The sequence below is a fragment of the Lytechinus variegatus genome, chromosome 15 (genome assembly GCF_018143015.1).
Source record: "Lytechinus variegatus isolate NC3 chromosome 15, Lvar_3.0, whole genome shotgun sequence".
Taxonomy (NCBI): Eukaryota; Metazoa; Echinodermata; class Echinoidea; order Temnopleuroida; family Toxopneustidae; genus Lytechinus; species Lytechinus variegatus.
Genome location: NC_054754.1, coordinates 19,514,483 through 19,534,609, shown reverse-complemented (window position 1 = coordinate 19,534,609; position 20,127 = coordinate 19,514,483). Strand labels below are relative to the sequence as shown.

At 37.3% G+C, this 20,127-nt stretch overlaps 1 protein-coding gene across 1 annotated transcript in view; it reads left to right on the top strand.

Annotated features, from left to right (window-relative positions):
- The window catches only part of LOC121428507, a 56,158-nt gene that overhangs the window by 19,140 nt on the left and 16,891 nt on the right, over positions 1 to 20,127 (top strand). Inside the window, exons 17-28 of the mRNA XM_041625166.1 lie at positions 582 to 836; positions 2,297 to 2,474; positions 3,283 to 3,371; positions 4,260 to 4,514; positions 5,978 to 6,155; positions 6,964 to 7,052; positions 7,943 to 8,197; positions 9,661 to 9,838; positions 10,647 to 10,735; positions 11,615 to 11,869; positions 13,713 to 15,067; positions 18,027 to 18,201. Of these exons, the coding sequence (XP_041481100.1) occupies positions 582 to 836; positions 2,297 to 2,474; positions 3,283 to 3,371; positions 4,260 to 4,514; positions 5,978 to 6,155; positions 6,964 to 7,052; positions 7,943 to 8,197; positions 9,661 to 9,838; positions 10,647 to 10,735; positions 11,615 to 11,869; positions 13,713 to 15,067; positions 18,027 to 18,201 (3,351 nt within the window). The remainder of the gene's footprint in view (positions 1 to 581; positions 837 to 2,296; positions 2,475 to 3,282; positions 3,372 to 4,259; positions 4,515 to 5,977; positions 6,156 to 6,963; positions 7,053 to 7,942; positions 8,198 to 9,660; positions 9,839 to 10,646; positions 10,736 to 11,614; positions 11,870 to 13,712; positions 15,068 to 18,026; positions 18,202 to 20,127) is intronic.

Sequence of the window (20,127 nt, the reverse complement as noted above, 5' to 3'; positions counted from 1 at the left end):
GCCCCACAGGGCCCTTAGAGGGGCCCCAAGTGGGGAAAAAACACATTTTCATCTTCTTCAGAACCATTGGCTGGATCTTGGTTGAACTTGGTAGGGATCAGCCTGTAGGGGTAAAGACCCAAATTAAATCATTTGGGGCATGTGAACTATGGGGGGGGGGGGGGTAAGAGGGGGGCAAGGAGAGAATTGCATCAAATGTGTATTGATTGGGAGGCTGAGGTGTGCAACTAGCCACCTAGGGCTCTTGTTAATTCAGGCTTGGCTGAGCCACAACTAAGAAAAAGCCTGTGTACAGCATTGAAGCATGCAAACCAAAAAATATGGCAACCTTGATTGGATTGCAAACTGCAAGTAAAGCACTAGCCTACCAGGAATCAAGATTTCACACATACAGTCTACCCTTCAAAACCAATTTTTTTTGTAATGCCTAGCAAAGCAAGTAGATTTTGCATTAGAGTATAAATCTTCACCACCAATCTAAAAATAAATCCTGATGTGTTTTTGATCAGCTCTCAGTAAAATAAGATGTTAAATTACAAGTTATTTTAATTCATACAAGTGTGCTTTATTTCAAATACCAGGCAGAGTTGGATGACATTACATCTGAGCCACATGAATCCCCACCTAGATTGAGACCACCTGTTGGTGCTCAAACAGCTAGTGCCAAGACTCCAAGCCCAAGCCCTGCCAAACAACCAAGCTCTGCTCAACAACCAGCACAAGGTCCAGTTCCAACCAGTCTAGTCCCAAGTCCAGCAGCTGTGAAGAGGTCACTGTCCCCAGCTTTCAGACCTCAACCTCAGCCCGAGACGTCTGCGCCAAGCACTTCTTCAAAGGTTTGTAAAGAAATTTGGATACAAGTTTAAGACATGTTCATGGGGCTTAACCCTAATCCAGTGGGGGTCAATTTGACCTCCTTTTGACATTTTGGGTGATAATTCCAAAATGCATTAGATTTTTCTGCACCACTTTATGACTTTTCCCGCATATTTCTAGACCAAATTTGGGATGTTCGGGTACATTGTTCCGAAGTTTCATAATGTTTGTACATGCATGTCAGCCATGTAATGGCTAATTTTTTTTTTTCTTGTGTTCAAATCCCAAACAAATTTTGGTGAAAAAACAATGGGAAACAACAGGTCAGAAAAACAATAGAATATATTTTATAAGAAATTAATAAAACAATGAAATTTAAATCTATGAAGATTTCAGATATTTCTTCATTCATTTTCATGATTGCATTAATCAAAAAATGAAAACCTTTATCTAAAATTTAACCATATAATCATACAGTTTAGACCTGGCTCTATGTTTAAGCAAAAATGTGCAGTAATCGAGAGATCATTTGCCAAGATCTGCAGGGGGGTCAGATTGACCCCCCCCACAAAGAAACATGGTATCAAATAGCCCAGTTGAATTAGGGTTAAAGGGGAAATTCAGTAGTGGGTGAGAGGGCACTTCAGAAAGAAAATTACTTTAGCAGTTGGCATGGAAACCACCATGAATATTGATGCATAATGATAACTTACAAATAAAATTGATCTTTGTTTGAGGAAAATCCATTCAGAAATGGCTGAAATATCAATAATAATAAAAATCGAGTAAAAGACGCGGCCGTCATTTTCTTACTTGAATTTGAAAGAACCGTTGTAAAGAAAATCTGCACTATTTACGCATATTTCGTTATTCTTGATTGATTTTAATACTACTTTTGCGTCAATATACATGTTATCAATCATACCTTTCAACAGCAGATATTATTTTTATTCTTTGAAAAAGATGGTTATTGAATTGATCATACATAATCGATTGCAAAAATATTTATTCATTTTTTGGCCCATACATCGCTTAGAAGGAAAAATTAAGTTACCAGATAGTTTCAAATGTCGTTTATAAGCAGTTTATCACTAAAATTTACTGTTAAAATGAGGTTTGGAGAAAATTTTGATCTCGGATCCACTACTGAACTATCCCTTTAAAGTGATCATTAACTTTATATATTTTTCAGAAGGAATAGTTAAGACTTAACACACATATAATATGAATTTCATTGTAAGATACTTGAGAATGATATATGAGATTTTCATGCAAAGAGACTACCAAGAATTTTAGCTCACCAAATAGCCCAGGTAAATTAGGGTTAACCCTGAAACCAGTGATTACTCAATTGAAGTGCTAGAAGCTAAACTCGCAGCACTTCTAGACGTTGAAATTTCTGCCAATTTACTTGCGGAAGATTGCAATTAGCAACATCAAATAAACTCTCATTTGTTCATCATTGCTACCTTAAAACCAGGGACAGAATCTATTTAGACTACCAGATTTGTCTGACATATCTGTGCTGGGGCATAATGACCCAGATGTCTCAAGTGAAGTAGAATCAGCCTTTCTAGATGAAGAGGATGATGAAATTTCTGCCAAGATGCACAGGGAGAAATGTGCAGCTACAGTCCCGGTGAAATACATAATAACAGGTTGGTGTACATAGATACTCAATGTTTAGTTTTAGCTTTGAAAGGAATTCATCTGCTGAAAATGTGAAATGATCTTATAAATGATCTTATAAGTCATGGAACTCTAAGTTAATAGAATTTATCCGTATTTAGTCTATAAATTTTTTATTAGTGGTTAGTGAAAATATAAGAAAGTGTATATTAAATGAGAAATAAACTGCTGGTCATGAATATTGATGATTAGCAGTTGCACTACTGTTCAGTGATTATGCAATTTTCTATTTTCCCTCACCACTTTTTGTTTATATGAGAAAATGTTAATGCTCTACAAAGCTCTTATTGGAGTTTTAACCAGTGTTATGCATACCACTCATGTTATAGCATATGATATACTGAAAATTGCATTTGAATGCTCATAACTTTATGCACCTGTAAATAAGATGCATATCCCCATGTAATATGTCCTGGGAAGCCAATTGAGTCCTGTTTTGGGGTCATGGGAACAAAGGTCTAGGGTCATAATATGCAAAATGACCTTGGTATTGGCTCATGACATTATACAAATGTATAACTGTGTGATATGTCATGATCTGGTTGACAGATTACCATAGGTATTTGCAGCTATCGAAACAATTAAGGACCTGTAAATTTAATGCAAATGGGCTAGATATAAAATCGTGCCATGATGGAAAATTTGTTAATTTTTTTATTTAAGGCAGTTGAAGTCTTGAAGATCCATCTAGTTTATATAGATATCATCAACAATTTATATTCTTTCTTGGATGAATTAAAAATAACCCTTTTCTTTATTCCATATTTTTTTGTCCAGCTGATCCTTTCAAGACCATTGAGACTATGGCAGCCGAGTCCAGTGATGAGGATGAGGATGATGGTGATGATGATGGTGATGCACTACTAGTAAGTGAAAGATGTACACCATGAGAGAATAGGTTTTGTGCTGTTTTCCAAATTTCTAATAATTTCTAAATGGGGGGGGGGGGGGGGAGGGGGGAACTTGGGATGGATCATCCTTACAGAGTCGGACCCAATGTTGTTCATATGGGTTATGTGGCCCCGGGGGTCCCAGGGGAGCTAGGCCCCAAAAGGAGATAAAGGGCAAACTTTAAAAAGGACAGACCCAAAAGCAGTAGAGGCAAGATATATTGTTTCTAGACATGCACCTTCATATGAAAAATATTATGTTTGATAATGAAAAATTAGGATGGCCCCACAGGGCCCTTAGAGGGGCCCCAAGTGGGGAAAAAACACATTTTCATCTTCTTCAGAACCATTGGCTGGATCTTGGTTGAACTTGGTAGGGATCAGCCTGTAGGGGTAAAGACCCAAATTAAATCATTTGGGGCATGTGACCTATGGGGGGGGGGGGGTAAGAGGGGGGCAAGGAGAGAATTGCATCAAATGTGTATTGATTGGGAGGCTGAGGTGTGCAACTAGCCACCTAGGGCTCTTGTTAATTCAGGCTTGGCTGAGCCACAACTAAGAAAAAGCCTGTGTACAGCATTGAAGCATGCAAACCCAAAAAATATGGCAACCTTGATTGGATTGCAAACTGCAAGTAAAGCACTAGCCTACCAGGAATCAAGATTTCACACATACAGTCTACCCTTCAAAACCAATTTTTTTTGTAATGCCTAGCAAAGCAAGTAGATTTTGCATTAGAGTATAAATCTTCACCACCAATCTAAAAATAAATCCTGATGTGTTTTTGATCAGCTCTCAGTAAAATAAGATGTTAAATTACAAGTTATTTTAATTCATACAAGTGTGCTTTATTTCAAATACCAGGCAGAGTTGGATGACATTACATCTGAGCCACATGAATCCCCACCTAGATTGAGACCACCTGTTGGTGCTCAAACAGCTAGTGCCAAGACTCCAAGCCCAAGCCCTGCCAAACAACCAAGCTCTGCTCAACAACCAGCACAAGGTCCAGTTCCAACCAGTCTAGTCCCAAGTCCAGCAGCTGTGAAGAGGTCACTGTCCCCAGCTTTCAGACCTCAACCTCAGCCCGAGACGTCTGCGCCAAGCACTTCTTCAAAGGTTTGTAAAGAAATTTGGATACAAGTTTAAGACATGTTCATGGGGCTTAACCCTAATCCAGTGGGGGTCAATTTGACCTCCTTTTGACATTTTGGGTGATAATTCCAAAATGCATTAGATTTTTCTGCACCACTTTATGACTTTTCCCGCATATTTCTAGACCAAATTTGGGATGTTCGGGTACATTGTTCCGAAGTTTCATAATGTTTGTACATGCATGTCAGCCATGTAATGGCTAATTTTTTTTTTTCTTGTGTTCAAATCCCAAACAAATTTTGGTGAAAAAACAATGGGAAACAACAGGTCAGAAAAACAATAGAATATATTTTATAAGAAATTAATAAAACAATGAAATTTAAATCTATGAAGATTTCAGATATTTCTTCATTCATTTTCATGATTGCATTAATCAAAAAATGAAAACCTTTATCTAAAATTTAACCATATAATCATACAGTTTAGACCTGGCTCTATGTTTAAGCAAAAATGTGCAGTAATCGAGAGATCATTTGCCAAGATCTGCAGGGGGGTCAGATTGACCCCCCCCCCCACAAAGAAACATGGTATCAAATAGCCCAGTTGAATTAGGGTTAAAGGGGAAATTCAGTAGTGGGTGAGAGGGCACTTCAGAAAGAAAATTACTTTAGCAGTTGGCATGGAAACCACCATGAATATTGATGCATAATGATAACTTACAAATAAAATTGATCTTTGTTTGAGGAAAATCCATTCAGAAATGGCTGAAATATCAATAATAATAAAAATCGAGTAAAAGACGCGGCCGTCATTTTCTTACTTGAATTTGAAAGAACCGTTGTAAAGAAAATCTGCACTATTTACGCATATTTCGTTATTCTTGATTGATTTTAATACTACTTTTGCGTCAATATACATGTTATCAATCATACCTTTCAACAGCAGATATTATTTTTATTCTTTGAAAAAGATGGTTATTGAATTGATCATACATAATCGATTGCAAAAATATTTATTCATTTTTTGGCCCATACATCGCTTAGAAGGAAAAATTAAGTTACCAGATAGTTTCAAATGTCGTTTATAAGCAGTTTATCACTAAAATTTACTGTTAAAATGAGGTTTGGAGAAAATTTTGATCTCGGATCCACTACTGAACTATCCCTTTAAAGTGATCATTAACTTTATATATTTTTCAGAAGGAATAGTTAAGACTTAACACACATATAATATGAATTTCATTGTAAGATACTTGAGAATGATATATGAGATTTTCATGCAAAGAGACTACCAAGAATTTTAGCTCACCAAATAGCCCAGGTAAATTAGGGTTAACCCTGAAACCAGTGATTACTCAATTGAAGTGCTAGAAGCTAAACTCGCAGCACTTCTAGACGTTGAAATTTCTGCCAATTTACTTGCGGAAGATTGCAATTAGCAACATCAAATAAACTCTCATTTGTTCATCATTGCTACCTTAAAACCAGGGACAGAATCTATTTAGACTACCAGATTTGTCTGACATATCTGTGCTGGGGCATAATGACCCAGATGTCTCAAGTGAAGTAGAATCAGCCTTTCTAGATGAAGAGGATGATGAAATTTCTGCCAAGATGCACAGGGAGAAATGTGCAGCTACAGTCCCGGTGAAATACATAATAACAGGTTGGTGTACATAGATACTCAATGTTTAGTTTTAGCTTTGAAAGGAATTCATCTGCTGAAAATGTGAAATGATCTTATAAATGATCTTATAAGTCATGGAACTCTAAGTTAATAGAATTTATCCGTATTTAGTCTATAAATTTTTTATTAGTGGTTAGTGAAAATATAAGAAAGTGTATATTAAATGAGAAATAAACTGCTGGTCATGAATATTGATGATTAGCAGTTGCACTACTGTTCAGTGATTATGCAATTTTCTATTTTCCCTCACCACTTTTTGTTTATATGAGAAAATGTTAATGCTCTACAAAGCTCTTATTGGAGTTTTAACCAGTGTTATGCATACCACTCATGTTATAGCATATGATATACTGAAAATTGCATTTGAATGCTCATAACTTTATGCACCTGTAAATAAGATGCATATCCCCATGTAATATGTCCTGGGAAGCCAATTGAGTCCTGTTTTGGGGTCATGGGAACAAAGGTCTAGGGTCATAATATGCAAAATGACCTTGGTATTGGCTCATGACATTATACAAATGTATAACTGTGTGATATGTCATGATCTGGTTGACAGATTACCATAGGTATTTGCAGCTATCGAAACAATTAAGGACCTGTAAATTTAATGCAAATGGGCTAGATATAAAATCGTGCCATGATGGAAAATTTGTTAATTTTTTTATTTAAGGCAGTTGAAGTCTTGAAGATCCATCTAGTTTATATAGATATTATCAACAATTTATATTCTTTCTTGGATGAATTAAAAATAACCCTTTTCTTTATTCCATATTTTTTTGTCCAGCTGATCCTTTCAAGACCATTGAGACTATGGCAGCCGAGTCCAGTGATGAGGATGAGGATGATGGTGATGATGATGGTGATGCACTACTAGTAAGTGAAAGATGTACACCATGAGAGAATAGGTTTTGTGCTGTTTTCCAAATTTCTAATAATTTCTAAATGGGGGGGGGGGGGGGGGGGGGGGGGAACTTGGGATGGATCATCCTTACAGAGTCGGACCCAATGTTGTTCATATGGGTTATGTGGCCCCGGGGGTCCCAGGGGAGCTAGGCCCCAAAAGGAGATAAAGGGCAAACTTTAAAAAGGACAGACCCAAAAGCAGTAGAGGCAAGATATATTGTTTCTAGACATGCACCTTCATATGAAAAATATTATGTTTGATAATGAAAAATTAGAATGGCCCCACAGGGCCCTTAGAGGGGCCCCAAGTGGGGAAAAAACACATTTTCATCTTCTTCAGAACCATTGGCTGGATCTTGGTTGAACTTGGTAGGGATCAGCCTGTAGGGGTAAAGACCCAAATTAAATCATTTGGGGCATGTGACCTATGGGGGGGGGGGGGTAAGAGGGGGGCAAGGAGAGAATTGCATCAAATGTGTATTGATTGGGAGGCTGAGGTGTGCAACTAGCCACCTAGGGCTCTTGTTAATTCAGGCTTGGCTGAGCCACAACTAAGAAAAAGCCTGTGTACAGCATTGAAGCATGCAAACCCAAAAAATATGGCAACCTTGATTGGATTGCAAACTGCAAGTAAAGCACTAGCCTACCAGGAATCAAGATTTCACACATACAGTCTACCCTTCAAAACCAATTTTTTTTGTAATGCCTAGCAAAGCAAGTAGATTTTGCATTAGAGTATAAATCTTCACCACCAATCTAAAAATAAATCCTGATGTGTTTTTGATCAGCTCTCAGTAAAATAAGATGTTAAATTACAAGTTATTTTAATTCATACAAGTGTGCTTTATTTCAAATACCAGGCAGAGTTGGATGACATTACATCTGAGCCACATGAATCCCCACCTAGATTGAGACCACCTGTTGGTGCTCAAACAGCTAGTGCCAAGACTCCAAGCCCAAGCCCTGCCAAACAACCAAGCTCTGCTCAACAACCAGCACAAGGTCCAGTTCCAACCAGTCTAGTCCCAAGTCCAGCAGCTGTGAAGAGGTCACTGTCCCCAGCTTTCAGACCTCAACCTCAGCCCGAGACGTCTGCGCCAAGCACTTCTTCAAAGGTTTGTAAAGAAATTTGGATACAAGTTTAAGACATGTTCATGGGGCTTAACCCTAATCCAGTGGGGGTCAATTTGACCTCCTTTTGACATTTTGGGTGATAATTCCAAAATGCATTAGATTTTTCTGCACCACTTTATGACTTTTCCCGCATATTTCTAGACCAAATTTGCGATGTTCGGGTACATTGTTCCGAAGTTTCATAATGTTTGTACATGCATGTCAGCCATGTAATGGCTAATTTTTTTTTTTCTTGTGTTCAAATCCCAAACAAATTTTGGTGAAAAAACAATGGGAAACAACAGGTCAGAAAAACAATAGAATATATTTTATAAGAAATTAATAAAACAATGAAATTTAAATCTATGAAGATTTCAGATATTTCTTCATTCATTTTCATGATTGCATTAATCAAAAAATGAAAACCTTTATCTAAAATTTAACCATATAATCATACAGTTTAGACCTGGCTCTATGTTTAAGCAAAAATGTGCAGTAATCGAGAGATCATTTGCCAAGATCTGCAGGGGGGTCAGATTGACCCCCCCCCCCACAAAGAAACATGGTATCAAATAGCCCAGTTGAATTAGGGTTAAAGGGGAAATTCAGTAGTGGGTGAGAGGGCACTTCAGAAAGAAAATTACTTTAGCAGTTGGCATGGAAACCACCATGAATATTGATGCATAATGATAACTTACAAATAAAATTGATCTTTGTTTGAGGAAAATCCATTCAGAAATGGCTGAAATATCAATAATAATAAAAATCGAGTAAAAGACGCGGCCGTCATTTTCTTACTTGAATTTGAAAGAACCGTTGTAAAGAAAATCTGCACTATTTACGCATATTTCGTTATTCTTGATTGATTTTAATACTACTTTTGCGTCAATATACATGTTATCAATCATGCCATTCAACAGCAGATATTATTTTTATTCTTTGAAAAAGATGGTTATTGAATTGATCATACATAATCGATTGCAAAAATATTTATTCATTTTTTGGCCCATACATCGCTTAGAAGGAAAAATTAAGTTACCAGATAGTTTCAAATGTCGTTTATAAGCAGTTTATCACTAAAATCTACTGCTAAAATGAGGTTTGGAGAAAATTTTGATCTCGGATCCACTACTGAACTATCCCTTTAAAGTGATCATTAACTTTATATATTTTTCAGAAGGAATAGTTAAGACTTAACACACATATAATATGAATTTCATTGTAAGATACTTGAGAATGATATATGAGATTTTCATGCAAAGAGACTACCAAGAATTTTAGCTCACCAAATAGCCCAGGTAAATTAGGGTTAACCCTGAAACCAGTGATTACTCAATTGAAGTGCTAGAAGCTAAACTCGCAGCACTTCTAGACGTTGAAATTTCTGCCAATTTACTTGCGGAAGATTGCAATTAGCAACATCAAATAAACTCTCATTTGTTCATCATTGCTACCTTAAAACCAGGGACAGAATCTATTTAGACTACCAGATTTGTCTGACATATCTGTGCTGGGGCATAATGACCCAGATGTCTCAAGTGAAGTAGAATCAGCCTTTCTAGATGAAGAGGATGATGAAATTTCTGCCAAGATGCACAGGGAGAAATGTGCAGCTACAGTCCCGGTGAAATACATAATAACAGGTTGGTGTACATAGATACTCAATGTTTAGTTTTAGCTTTGAAAGGAATTCATCTGCTGAAAATGTGAAATGATCTTATAAATGATCTTATAAGTCATGGAACTCTAAGTTAATAGAATTTATCCGTATTTAGTCTATAATTTTTTTATTAGTGGTTAGTGAAAATATAAGAAAGTGTATATTAAATGAGAAATAAACTGCTGGTCATGAATATTGATGATTAGCAGTTGCACTACTGTTCAGTGATTATGCAATTTTCTATTTTCCCTCACCACTTTTTGTTTATATGAGAAAATGTTAATGCTCTACAAAGCTCTTATTGGAGTTTTAACCAGTGTTATGCATACCACTCATGTTATAGCATATGATATACTGAAAATTGCATTTGAATGCTCATAACTTTATGCACCTGTAAATAAGATGCATATCCCCATGTAATATGTCCTGGGAAGCCAATTGAGTCCTGTTTTGGGGTCATGGGAACAAAGGTCTAGGGTCATAATATGCAAAATGACCTTGGTATTGGCTCATGACATTATACAAATGTATAACTGTGTGATATGTCATGATCTGGTTGACAGATTACCATAGGTATTTGCAGCTATCGAAACAATTAAGGACCTGTAAATTTAATGCAAATGGGCTAGATATAAAATCGTGCCATGATGGAAAATTTGTTAATTTTTTTATTTAAGGCAGTTGAAGTCTTGAAGATCCATCTAGTTTATATAGATATCATCAACAATTTATATTCTTTCTTGGATGAATTAAAAATAACCCTTTTCTTTATTCCATATTTTTTTGTCCAGCTGATCCTTTCAAGACCATTGAGACTATGGCAGCCGAGTCCAGTGATGAGGATGAGGATGATGGTGATGATGATGGTGATGCACTACTAGTAAGTGAAAGATGTACACCATGAGAGAATAGGTTTTGTGCTGTTTTCCAAATTTCTAATAATTTCTAAATGGGGGGGGGGAAGGGGGGAACTTGGGATGGATCATCCTTACAGAGTCGGACCCAATGTTGTTCATATGGGTTATGTGGCCCCGGGGGTCCCAGGGGAGCTAGGCCCAAAAGGAGATAAAGGGCAAACTTTAAAAAGGACAGACCCAAAAGCAGTAGAGGCAAGATATATTGTTTCTAGACATGCACCTTCATATGAAAAATATTATGTTTGATAATGAAAAATTAGGATGGCCCCACAGGGCCCTTAGAGGGGCCCCAAGTGGGGAAAAAACACATTTTCATCTTCTTCAGAACCATTGGCTGGATCTTGGTTGAACTTGGTAGGGATCAGCCTGTAGGGGTAAAGACCCAAATTAAATCATTTGGGGCATGTGACCTATGGGGGGGGGGTAAGAGGGGGGCAAGGAGAGAATTGCATCAAATGTGTATTGATTGGGAGGCTGAGGTGTGCAACTAGCCACCTAGGGCTCTTGTTAATTCAGGCTTGGCTGAGCCACAACTAAGAAAAAGCCTGTGTACAGCATTGAAGCATGCAAACCCAAAAAATATGGCAACCTTGATTGGATTGCAAACTGCAAGTAAAGCACTAGCCTACCAGGAATCAAGATTTCACACATACAGTCTACCCTTCAAAACCAATTTTTTTTGTAATGCCTAGCAAAGCAAGTAGATTTTGCATTAGAGTATAAATCTTCACCACCAATCTAAAAATAAATCCTGATGTGTTTTTGATCAGCTCTCAGTAAAATAAGATGTTAAATTACAAGTTATTTTAATTCATACAAGTGTGCTTTATTTCAAATACCAGGCAGAGTTGGATGACATTACATCTGAGCCGCATGAATCCCCACCTAGATTGAGACCACCTGTTGGTGCTCAAACAGCTAGTGCCAAGACTCCAAGCCCAAGCCCTGCCAAACAACCAAGCTCTGCTCAACAACCAGCACAAGGTCCAGTTCCAACCAGTCTAGTCCCAAGTCCAGCAGCTGTGAAGAGGTCACTGTCCCCAGCTTTCAGACCTCAACCTCAGCCTGAGACGTCTGCGCCAAGCACTTCTTCAAAGGTTTGTAAAGAAATTTGGATACATGTTAGATACAATGTTCATTGGGTAGTTCCATGAAAATGTCTCCAGTGGGCCAAATTTTCATGATTGTTATGGTTGCAAATGTTGAGTTGTTTCAAAATCTTTACAAATGAGAGTTTATGGGACAATACTGAGACTTCGCCCTCTTCTGATACTTTTGCCCAGTGTACCATGTACGAAAATCTGGCTAAAAACAAAACTGTTTTGTGATGACCAAAAGACCTTATTTCAGAAAATCATTTTGCTTCTCTCTCTCTCTCTCTCTCTCTCTTAACCCTATCTAGGCCGAGGTATTTTGGGAGTTCATATGGCCTCCCAGGCCCCCCCCTAAGATCTCGGCCGTCGACCGCGCGATCGCGCCGAAAATTGGCATGCTGGTTGCCTGGGACATAATCTCCAAGACTGTATAGTAATTTTTTCGTGCGAGTCACTATTAAGTGATTATGCTAATTTATGCGTAATTAGTATGCGAAATCATACTTTTTCCTCTAACTCCCTAAATAAAGCTCCAAATGTACTAATTTTTGGTATAGAAACTGTTTGTGGTGTTCTTAGCAAGTGTACATGAAAAAAATTGCGATATCAAATCATTTTCTTATGTATTTTATTGTTTTTTGCAATTTCTTATGTATTTCTTTGTTTTTTGACCTTTTGTTTTTCATTGTTTTTTCAATGAAATTTGTTGGGGACTCTTCTGTGATCATAAAAAGCATAAAATAAATACATTGAGAGCAGCAAAACTAAAAATAATCATACATTTATGAATTTTGGTTGAAAACACAATTTGCATTGACTTTGTACACGAAATCACGTTTTTGAGCAATTTTTGGTCTGATATGCACTTACATAATGTTGCGTAATTTCGGAACCACGTACCCGGAGGACGCAAAGTTGGTCTCAAAAGTTGCGCAAGACTTGAAAGTAAAAAGTCAGCGAGTGGCGCGGTCAAAAAATTTCGCGCGGCGAAAATATTGCGCGATTTGTTGAGGGGGGGGCCTCCGAGGCCCCCCCCCGGCCTAGATAGGGATAAAATACCATGTACGAAAATCTGGCTAAAAACAATAAAACTGTTTTGTGATGACCAAAAGACCTTATTTCAGAAAATCATTTTGCTTCTCTCTCTCTCCTAAAATACCATGTACGAAAATCTGGCTAAAAACAATAAAACTGTTTTGTGATGACCAAAAGACCTTAATGCATAGAGGAAAATCCAGTGCACTCGGGCTTGACAATTCCTCTAAGTTTGGTGCGCCATATCCGTACATGCACCATGCACTCTCAATACTTATCATAGTAAACTTTGTTCAGGTTTGTTCAACAATGATACATTCACATGCCTGCGTATGTTTACACCACAAGTGGAGCTGTTCAACATGATGAACCAACGTGTACCATGGTTGAATCCCTTTCAGCAATGAAATACATTAACATATCCTTTTTGGTTACTTAGTTGATGAACAGGCAAAAAATACTTTTGCCCTGCCATTACTGAATAAAATTTATTCACTATTTTTCATTCATGTAGCTGAAAATGAATTTGAAATCAATAAATATTTACCTGAACTAAAAAGAAACATTTTTTTGAACAAATATGCAAAGGTAATAACTTTGACGTGAAATGCCTAATGCACGTATGGTGTTAGTGCGTCACTTGTATACTGGGGTTCTACTGGGTTCATCACTGTTTGATCACCCTGGTAAAAGTTGTTTAAAAATAATTTAAATGATAGAATTGATTACCATAAGAAAAATTGTTTTCTTTTATTTTCTTAATATGTGTCTATTTCAGAATCACATCAGTTGTATTGTTTGTCTATTTCAGAATATTGAAGAAGCAATCTCACCACAAAGTACCCAGTTTCCTGAAATAAGAGTAACTGCTTATGAACCAAAAACAAGTGGAAAGAGGCAGTATGGAAAGCAAGCATGTTTATATTGTCATAAGTTACTTTTTAAAGTTAAACGCCACATAATTAATGAGCATGAGGAGAAGCCGGAGGTGGCCAAAATACTGAGCAAAACAAAAAAAGAACAAAAAAAAGAGTTTGGAAGGTTGCGACTCTTGGGCAATTACCAGCACAATATGCGAGTTTATGACAAAAAAGAAGGAACATTGCTAGTGCTGAGAAGATCAGTGAATGAAAAAAGAGCGGAAGACTATTTGCCCTGTTGTCACTGCCTGGGATTTGTAGAGGAGAACGGGTTGTGGCATCATGTAAAACAGTGCAAGTTCAAGTCGTATGGCTATAAAGATGTGGATGAAGAAGAATACGATGAGGATGAAGATGAAGAAAAAGGAACACAGAATTTGGCAATAGTAGCAAGGTGTCGGATGTTGCTGCAAGGTTCACTAACCTTGTACAAAGCAGATCACAAAGATTACAAGCACTTTAAGGAAGTCACTTTGAGGACCATGCGAGATGGGGAGATAAAGCAGAGAGTTCAAGATGATGACCTCATCCTGAGTTTTGGAACGGCTCTATTGGAGAGGGCAGGCGAAGGTCGCAAGCACTACATATCTACCAAACTAAGGCAACTAGGAAGATTAGTAAACGAAGTTGCCAAGAAGGAAAATGGAAAAAGGGTTGATCTTATGTATTGCATTGATCCTCTAAACTTCGACAAGGTTGTTGAAGCCACAAGCACAATATCAGGAACACTGAAAGAGAAAACTGCAAATGGAGTATCAATGAAAAAGACTCCATCATTTGGTCTGCAAGTTGGACATTCTTTGAGAAAGGCCTGCATGATCAAATTAGGAAGAGCAATACGTTTGAAAGATGCCCAGATGAGAAGTGATGCACTGGATTTTGAACACTTGTTCAGTGCAGAGTGGACGGATAAGGTTTCATCACCAGCACTTCAGACGTTGAAGCAGCGTAAATACCATAAGGAAGAAGAAATTCCAGATACAGATGATATAGTCGAGTTTAACAAATATACAAACCAGAAGATACATCTGAGTGTCAAGAATTTGCATCAACAACCAAGCAAGCAAAATTGGCAAGATTTAGCAAGAGCTGTATATTGTGCAGCAACAGTATTTAACCTTCGCAGAGGTGGTGAAGTAGTGAAGATGCCCCTGTCATGTTTCGTCAACCGTCAGTCCACAGGCACCCCTGTTAATAAGGAAATGCTAAAGAGCTTGTCAACTTTGGAAAGAAAGTTGTTGACGAGGTAATGTATCTTAAGTTTAGCCTTGTTACATTTTAACATAAAAGAATATATCTAAAAATGTGTAGGTATAATTAACCCTAAAAAGGCCGGGCTTTTTGAGAGCTACCACAGCCGGCCGGGGGGGTTGAATGAACCCCCCTTCAGAACTCGGCCGCCGATTGCGCTATCGCCGCGAAAATTTGCACGCGAGTAGAATATTATGTAAACTACATAGTTGCATAGTCAGATTTTGAAAAAAATATTAAGTATTTTTAATTAATTAATTATGTTAATTTATGCGTAAAATCCTATTTTTTTGCCCTAATTAAAGCTCCAATTGAGTTGATCTTTTTTCTAAAATGTTCCTTTTGACATTCTTAACAAATTTGTGAAAAAAAAATGTGGTACGGAAATTAATTTTGTAAGTATTTTATTGTTTTCTTTAATTTCTTATGTATTTCTTTGTTTTTTCGACCTAATTTGTTTTTTTTTTGGCCGAAATTTGTTGCAGACATTTTTTGAAGCATAAATATGCAAAAATAAAGTAATTTAAGCCTTTGGAACTAAAGATATGAATTTTTATGTGAATTAATTGAAAAAACTCAATTTGTATTGACTTTTTACACAAAATCACGTTTTTGAGCCATTTTTGGCTTGATGAAAATTTTAAATGGGCCTGGCCTGAAAACCGTGCGTGCAGGTCTCAAAAGTTGCGCGATACTTGAAAGAAAAAGTCATGAAACGTTGCGGACTTATCGCGCGAAACTTCGAGGGGGGGGTGATTCAACCCCCCCCCCCCCCCCGGCCTTTTTAGGGTTAACATACCCTAATAATCCTCTTTATAACACACCTGCATAAATTCAAGACGGTCAGTTGATCGACCGTTGTTTACCATTTTTTCCATTACCATCTCCATTTGATAGTATTTTCTCAGAAATTGTGCCGTTGCGACAAATGCAGAGTGTAGCTTTAAATAATACACATGTTGAAAGTTGTTACAAACAATAAGGTCTCGGCGCATTGCTAGGACTCAACAATTTATTGCCACAGGTAAAAATTGATACAATGTACAAAATAGACACACTTGGGTGATTAAACATAAAAAAAAATGCAGAGTTAGAAATGGCGGCGCAATTTACATGTATGTACTAAGAGCGATATTTGACAAATATATTATCCAGTACTCATTTGGAAGTTGGATTACTTGCAGCTTGTAAAATAAGATAATCCAACTAACTGACTCATATTATATGATGCTAGGGCTCTAATTTACTGGGAGTTAAAAGTAACTAGCATTGGGAGAGAAATCAGCTAGAAGTCAGGGAAGTGCAGGACCTTTGTGTGTGAATTTTCAATCTTATTGAAGCCACTTAAAATGGCTTTGAATTCTGAAGATTCACAGTATTAATCACACTTTAAAATAGCCTGTAACATAAGTATTGATGTGCTAAGTCTGTAGATTTCTAAAAAATAATCAGACAGACAAGCAGACACAATTTGGCCTCTCATAATCTAGGGATCACTTCAAAACTCAGCCGGCTGCTGACTGCCTGGAACCGGTGGTTCTGGACGGTTGCCATTGTTCAAAATAATAGCAGTCAGCCAGCGGTTGAGATTTGAAGTGATCCCCAATTTTTTTATTTTGTCCTTGGATACATGTTCACACAATTAGATCTCTGTATATTATGTCCTCATAATCTATACGTACAGTATAAAGTCTCACACAATATATTACCAGGTGTACTGCAAACCTTGCACAAAGTTTAACTCTATCCTTGGATACATGTCCACGGGGGTCTGCTCGCTATTCCAACAGCTCGCTATTCTGCCCGCGCTACTCTGACGTCTCGCTAGTCCGAACACGTTATTATACAGGGTGTTTCAAAAAAATTTTACACTCTGAAAAATTCTCACAAAATTCTATTTCAAATCATTTGAGCATAATTTACCTATCAATGGATGCGCAATGGTCTTATCTATCAGGTGCAATCAACAAAACATAATTTTTTCCACGCTTGGCTGAGCCCCGACACTCTTTGTTCCCAAGTGTAAAAAATGACTTGCGCGAAATTGAAAGAAAATGGAAAATATTGTCACAGGGGGTGGGGGCTTAAGGGCGGTAATGACGTACCTTATGCCAATCTAGCAGCCTTTATGTGCAAACAATGGTGTCTGATTGATCATTTAATTGATTTATTGATTAGTTGATTAAAAAAGTGATGATTATTCAATTTTCAGTCTCGAAATTTGGCGCAATTCAGTTTTCATACTCTTGCATACAGAGTGTCGGTGTTCCTCCAAGCGTGGACAAATTTTTGTTTTGTTTATTGCACTTGATAAATGGGACCATAGGACATCCATTGATATATCAATTTCATTATAACATTTTGAAATATAATTTTTATGAGAATTATTCAAAGTGTAACGTTCTTTTTGAAACAGTCTGTATGGGAATCAATGTTCAATAGTCTGGAAAAAAAACAGCTTGGTATTACAATGGCTTGCTAGTCCAATTATATCATTAGACTCGCTAATCCAAATTTTTTATAAAGCTTTGTAGTCCGAATTTTATTAAAGGCTTGGTATTCCATAGAGCGTCCGTCTCGCAACCGGGAGACCGGGGTTCAAGCCCTGGTCGGGTCATACCAAGGACTTTAAAATTGGTACCTACTGCCTTCTCGCCAGGCGCTCAGCATTCAGAATGGAGTAGGGAAGCAAACACATGGAGTTACCAGAGGACTAGCCCCCTTCTGTAACATTTCTACATCATGTAGCCATGTGGCCTAGGGCATTATAAATGGAGATAGGCGCCACCCTATGTGTCACTTGGACACGGGAGGTAACTTTGCTTTGCTTTTTGCTATTCCAAATTTTCAAATAAACTTGTCCGCCAGTTTGAATTTTTTTAAAAAAGCTCACTAGTTAGAACTTTAGAAAAGTGATATAGTCATGAATATTGTATTGGTATGTATTTTTGCAGATTTGATGTTCTGGATATTAGTGGTAAGCGAACTAGGAAGGTACCAATGCTAATAAAGAGTGAATGGGTAGAGCCAATGCAGTTGCTGGTAAACAAGAGAGAGGAATGTGGTGTGAAAGGATGCAATCCATACTTTTTTGCTGGGACTGGCCAGTCCTACCTGAACCCGTGGAAGGTTAGTGAATTTTGCATTTATGCATTGACCAATTAAGTTTGTACTTTGTCAAAAGAACCACTGACCACAGACCCACAGTGGTTTACCAAGGTTGACCTCTAGGGACCCTGATGTGACCTTTGCTTTGACCTCCATGATTCGAGGGCATTCCCAACGCAACTGGAGGCAGCACAGGCATTTCGGCAACGATGCATTTTATTATTATTATTCCTGGTTTTCCTGCAAAAACCAAACTATATTGTGGAATTTATTTGTCAAAAGAAAACATTTAACCCTAACTAGGCCGGGCTATTTTGGGAGTTGATATGGCCAGGGGAGGCCCCCCCTTGAGATCTCGGCCGCCGGCCTCGCGATCGCGCCGAAAATTGGCACGAATGTCTCCCGTGACCTAATCTACAAAAGTATATAGTTATTTTTTTCATGAAAATTGTTATTAATTAATTATGCTAATTTATGCGTAATCAATTTTGGAATTCATACTTTTTGCTCTAACCCCCTAAATAAAGCTCCAAATGTGCTCATTTTTCTTGTGAATATTCTTAATAGCAGTCCTATCAATTGTACTTGAAAAAATTCTGGTATTGCAATTGTTTTGTTATGTATTTTATTGTTTTTTTAATTTCTTATGTATTTCTTTGTTTTTTTCAACCTTTTTATTTTTATTTGTTTTTTTACATGAAATTTGTTGGGGACACTTGAACAATGATGAAAAGCATAAAATGAAGTTATTTGAATCAATAAAAGCAAAAATAATCACTCATTTATGAATTTTAGCTAAAAACACATTTTGTATTGACTTTGTACATGAAATCACGTTTTTGAGCAATTTTGGGTCTGACGCACGAGTACAAAATTATGCGTAACTCGCGAACTGGGTACCCGGGCATCGCAAATTTGGTCTTAAAAGATGCGGAAGACTTGGAGGAAAAAAGTCATACGATATCGCGGCGGGAGCTTTTCACGTTGCGAACGTATCGCACGAAACGTCGAGGGGGGGGCCTGGGAGGCCCCCCCCTGGCCTAGTTAGGGTTAAAACAATGTGCATCATGAGGTCGGTACCGGTTAGGAGTGTTGTGATCGAAAATGCAAAACTTTCAATTCAAGGGGTAAAAGTGTGAAGAACATGTTCATATGCCTAAAAAAGATATTTATGATTATGTGTGGCGAGGGTAACGTTACGCTCCTGCTGGAACCACTTTTCTTTGTATTTCCTTTATTTCTATTTTTGATCATAACTTCATTCAAACAAATGCGTTTGCTCTGAAATTTTCACACAATGTTTTTTGAACATGATAGACAAAATTAGTTCCTAATTCACCCTCCCAACTGAAAGTTTTGCACATTGCTACACTGTTAATCAGTACTTTTAATGGGTGTTCAGTATTTGCATGCAGGTTAAACACAATAAACCAATAAATATATATTCAGGGCAGAAGGATCACAAACACTCAATTGGAATTTTTGGTTCAAGTGTGCTCTAAAAACCCAACACCATTTTAACATTTTTTCTTGACTTTCTTTTGGTTAAAATTAAAAGGAGGAGGCGCATTGGACAAGTTCAATATCATCCCCTAAATTTTTTCAAAAGATTTGAAATTTTTGCACCATTTTATGTATTGCCAATAATAATAGACACATGCAAAGTTTCAAAGTCAAATTCCATCGCTATATACTAAAAGATAAATATTTTTCATTATTAATTATCGACAACAATAATTACTGCCCTCTGTTGGCCAAATTTTGAAAATGGCTATATCTGGAAATGTATTGCAAAATCGAAAATTCTTTTGATTTACCTGCAATTTATGAAGTAAAAAGAATGTTTTACCATTAGCACTTCTCTTTCAAAGATATAGCACCTAAAAACATGTTTAAGGCCATGCGTTTTGAACTCGCCACCCTTAGCGTTGCGCTATGCAATTTTCA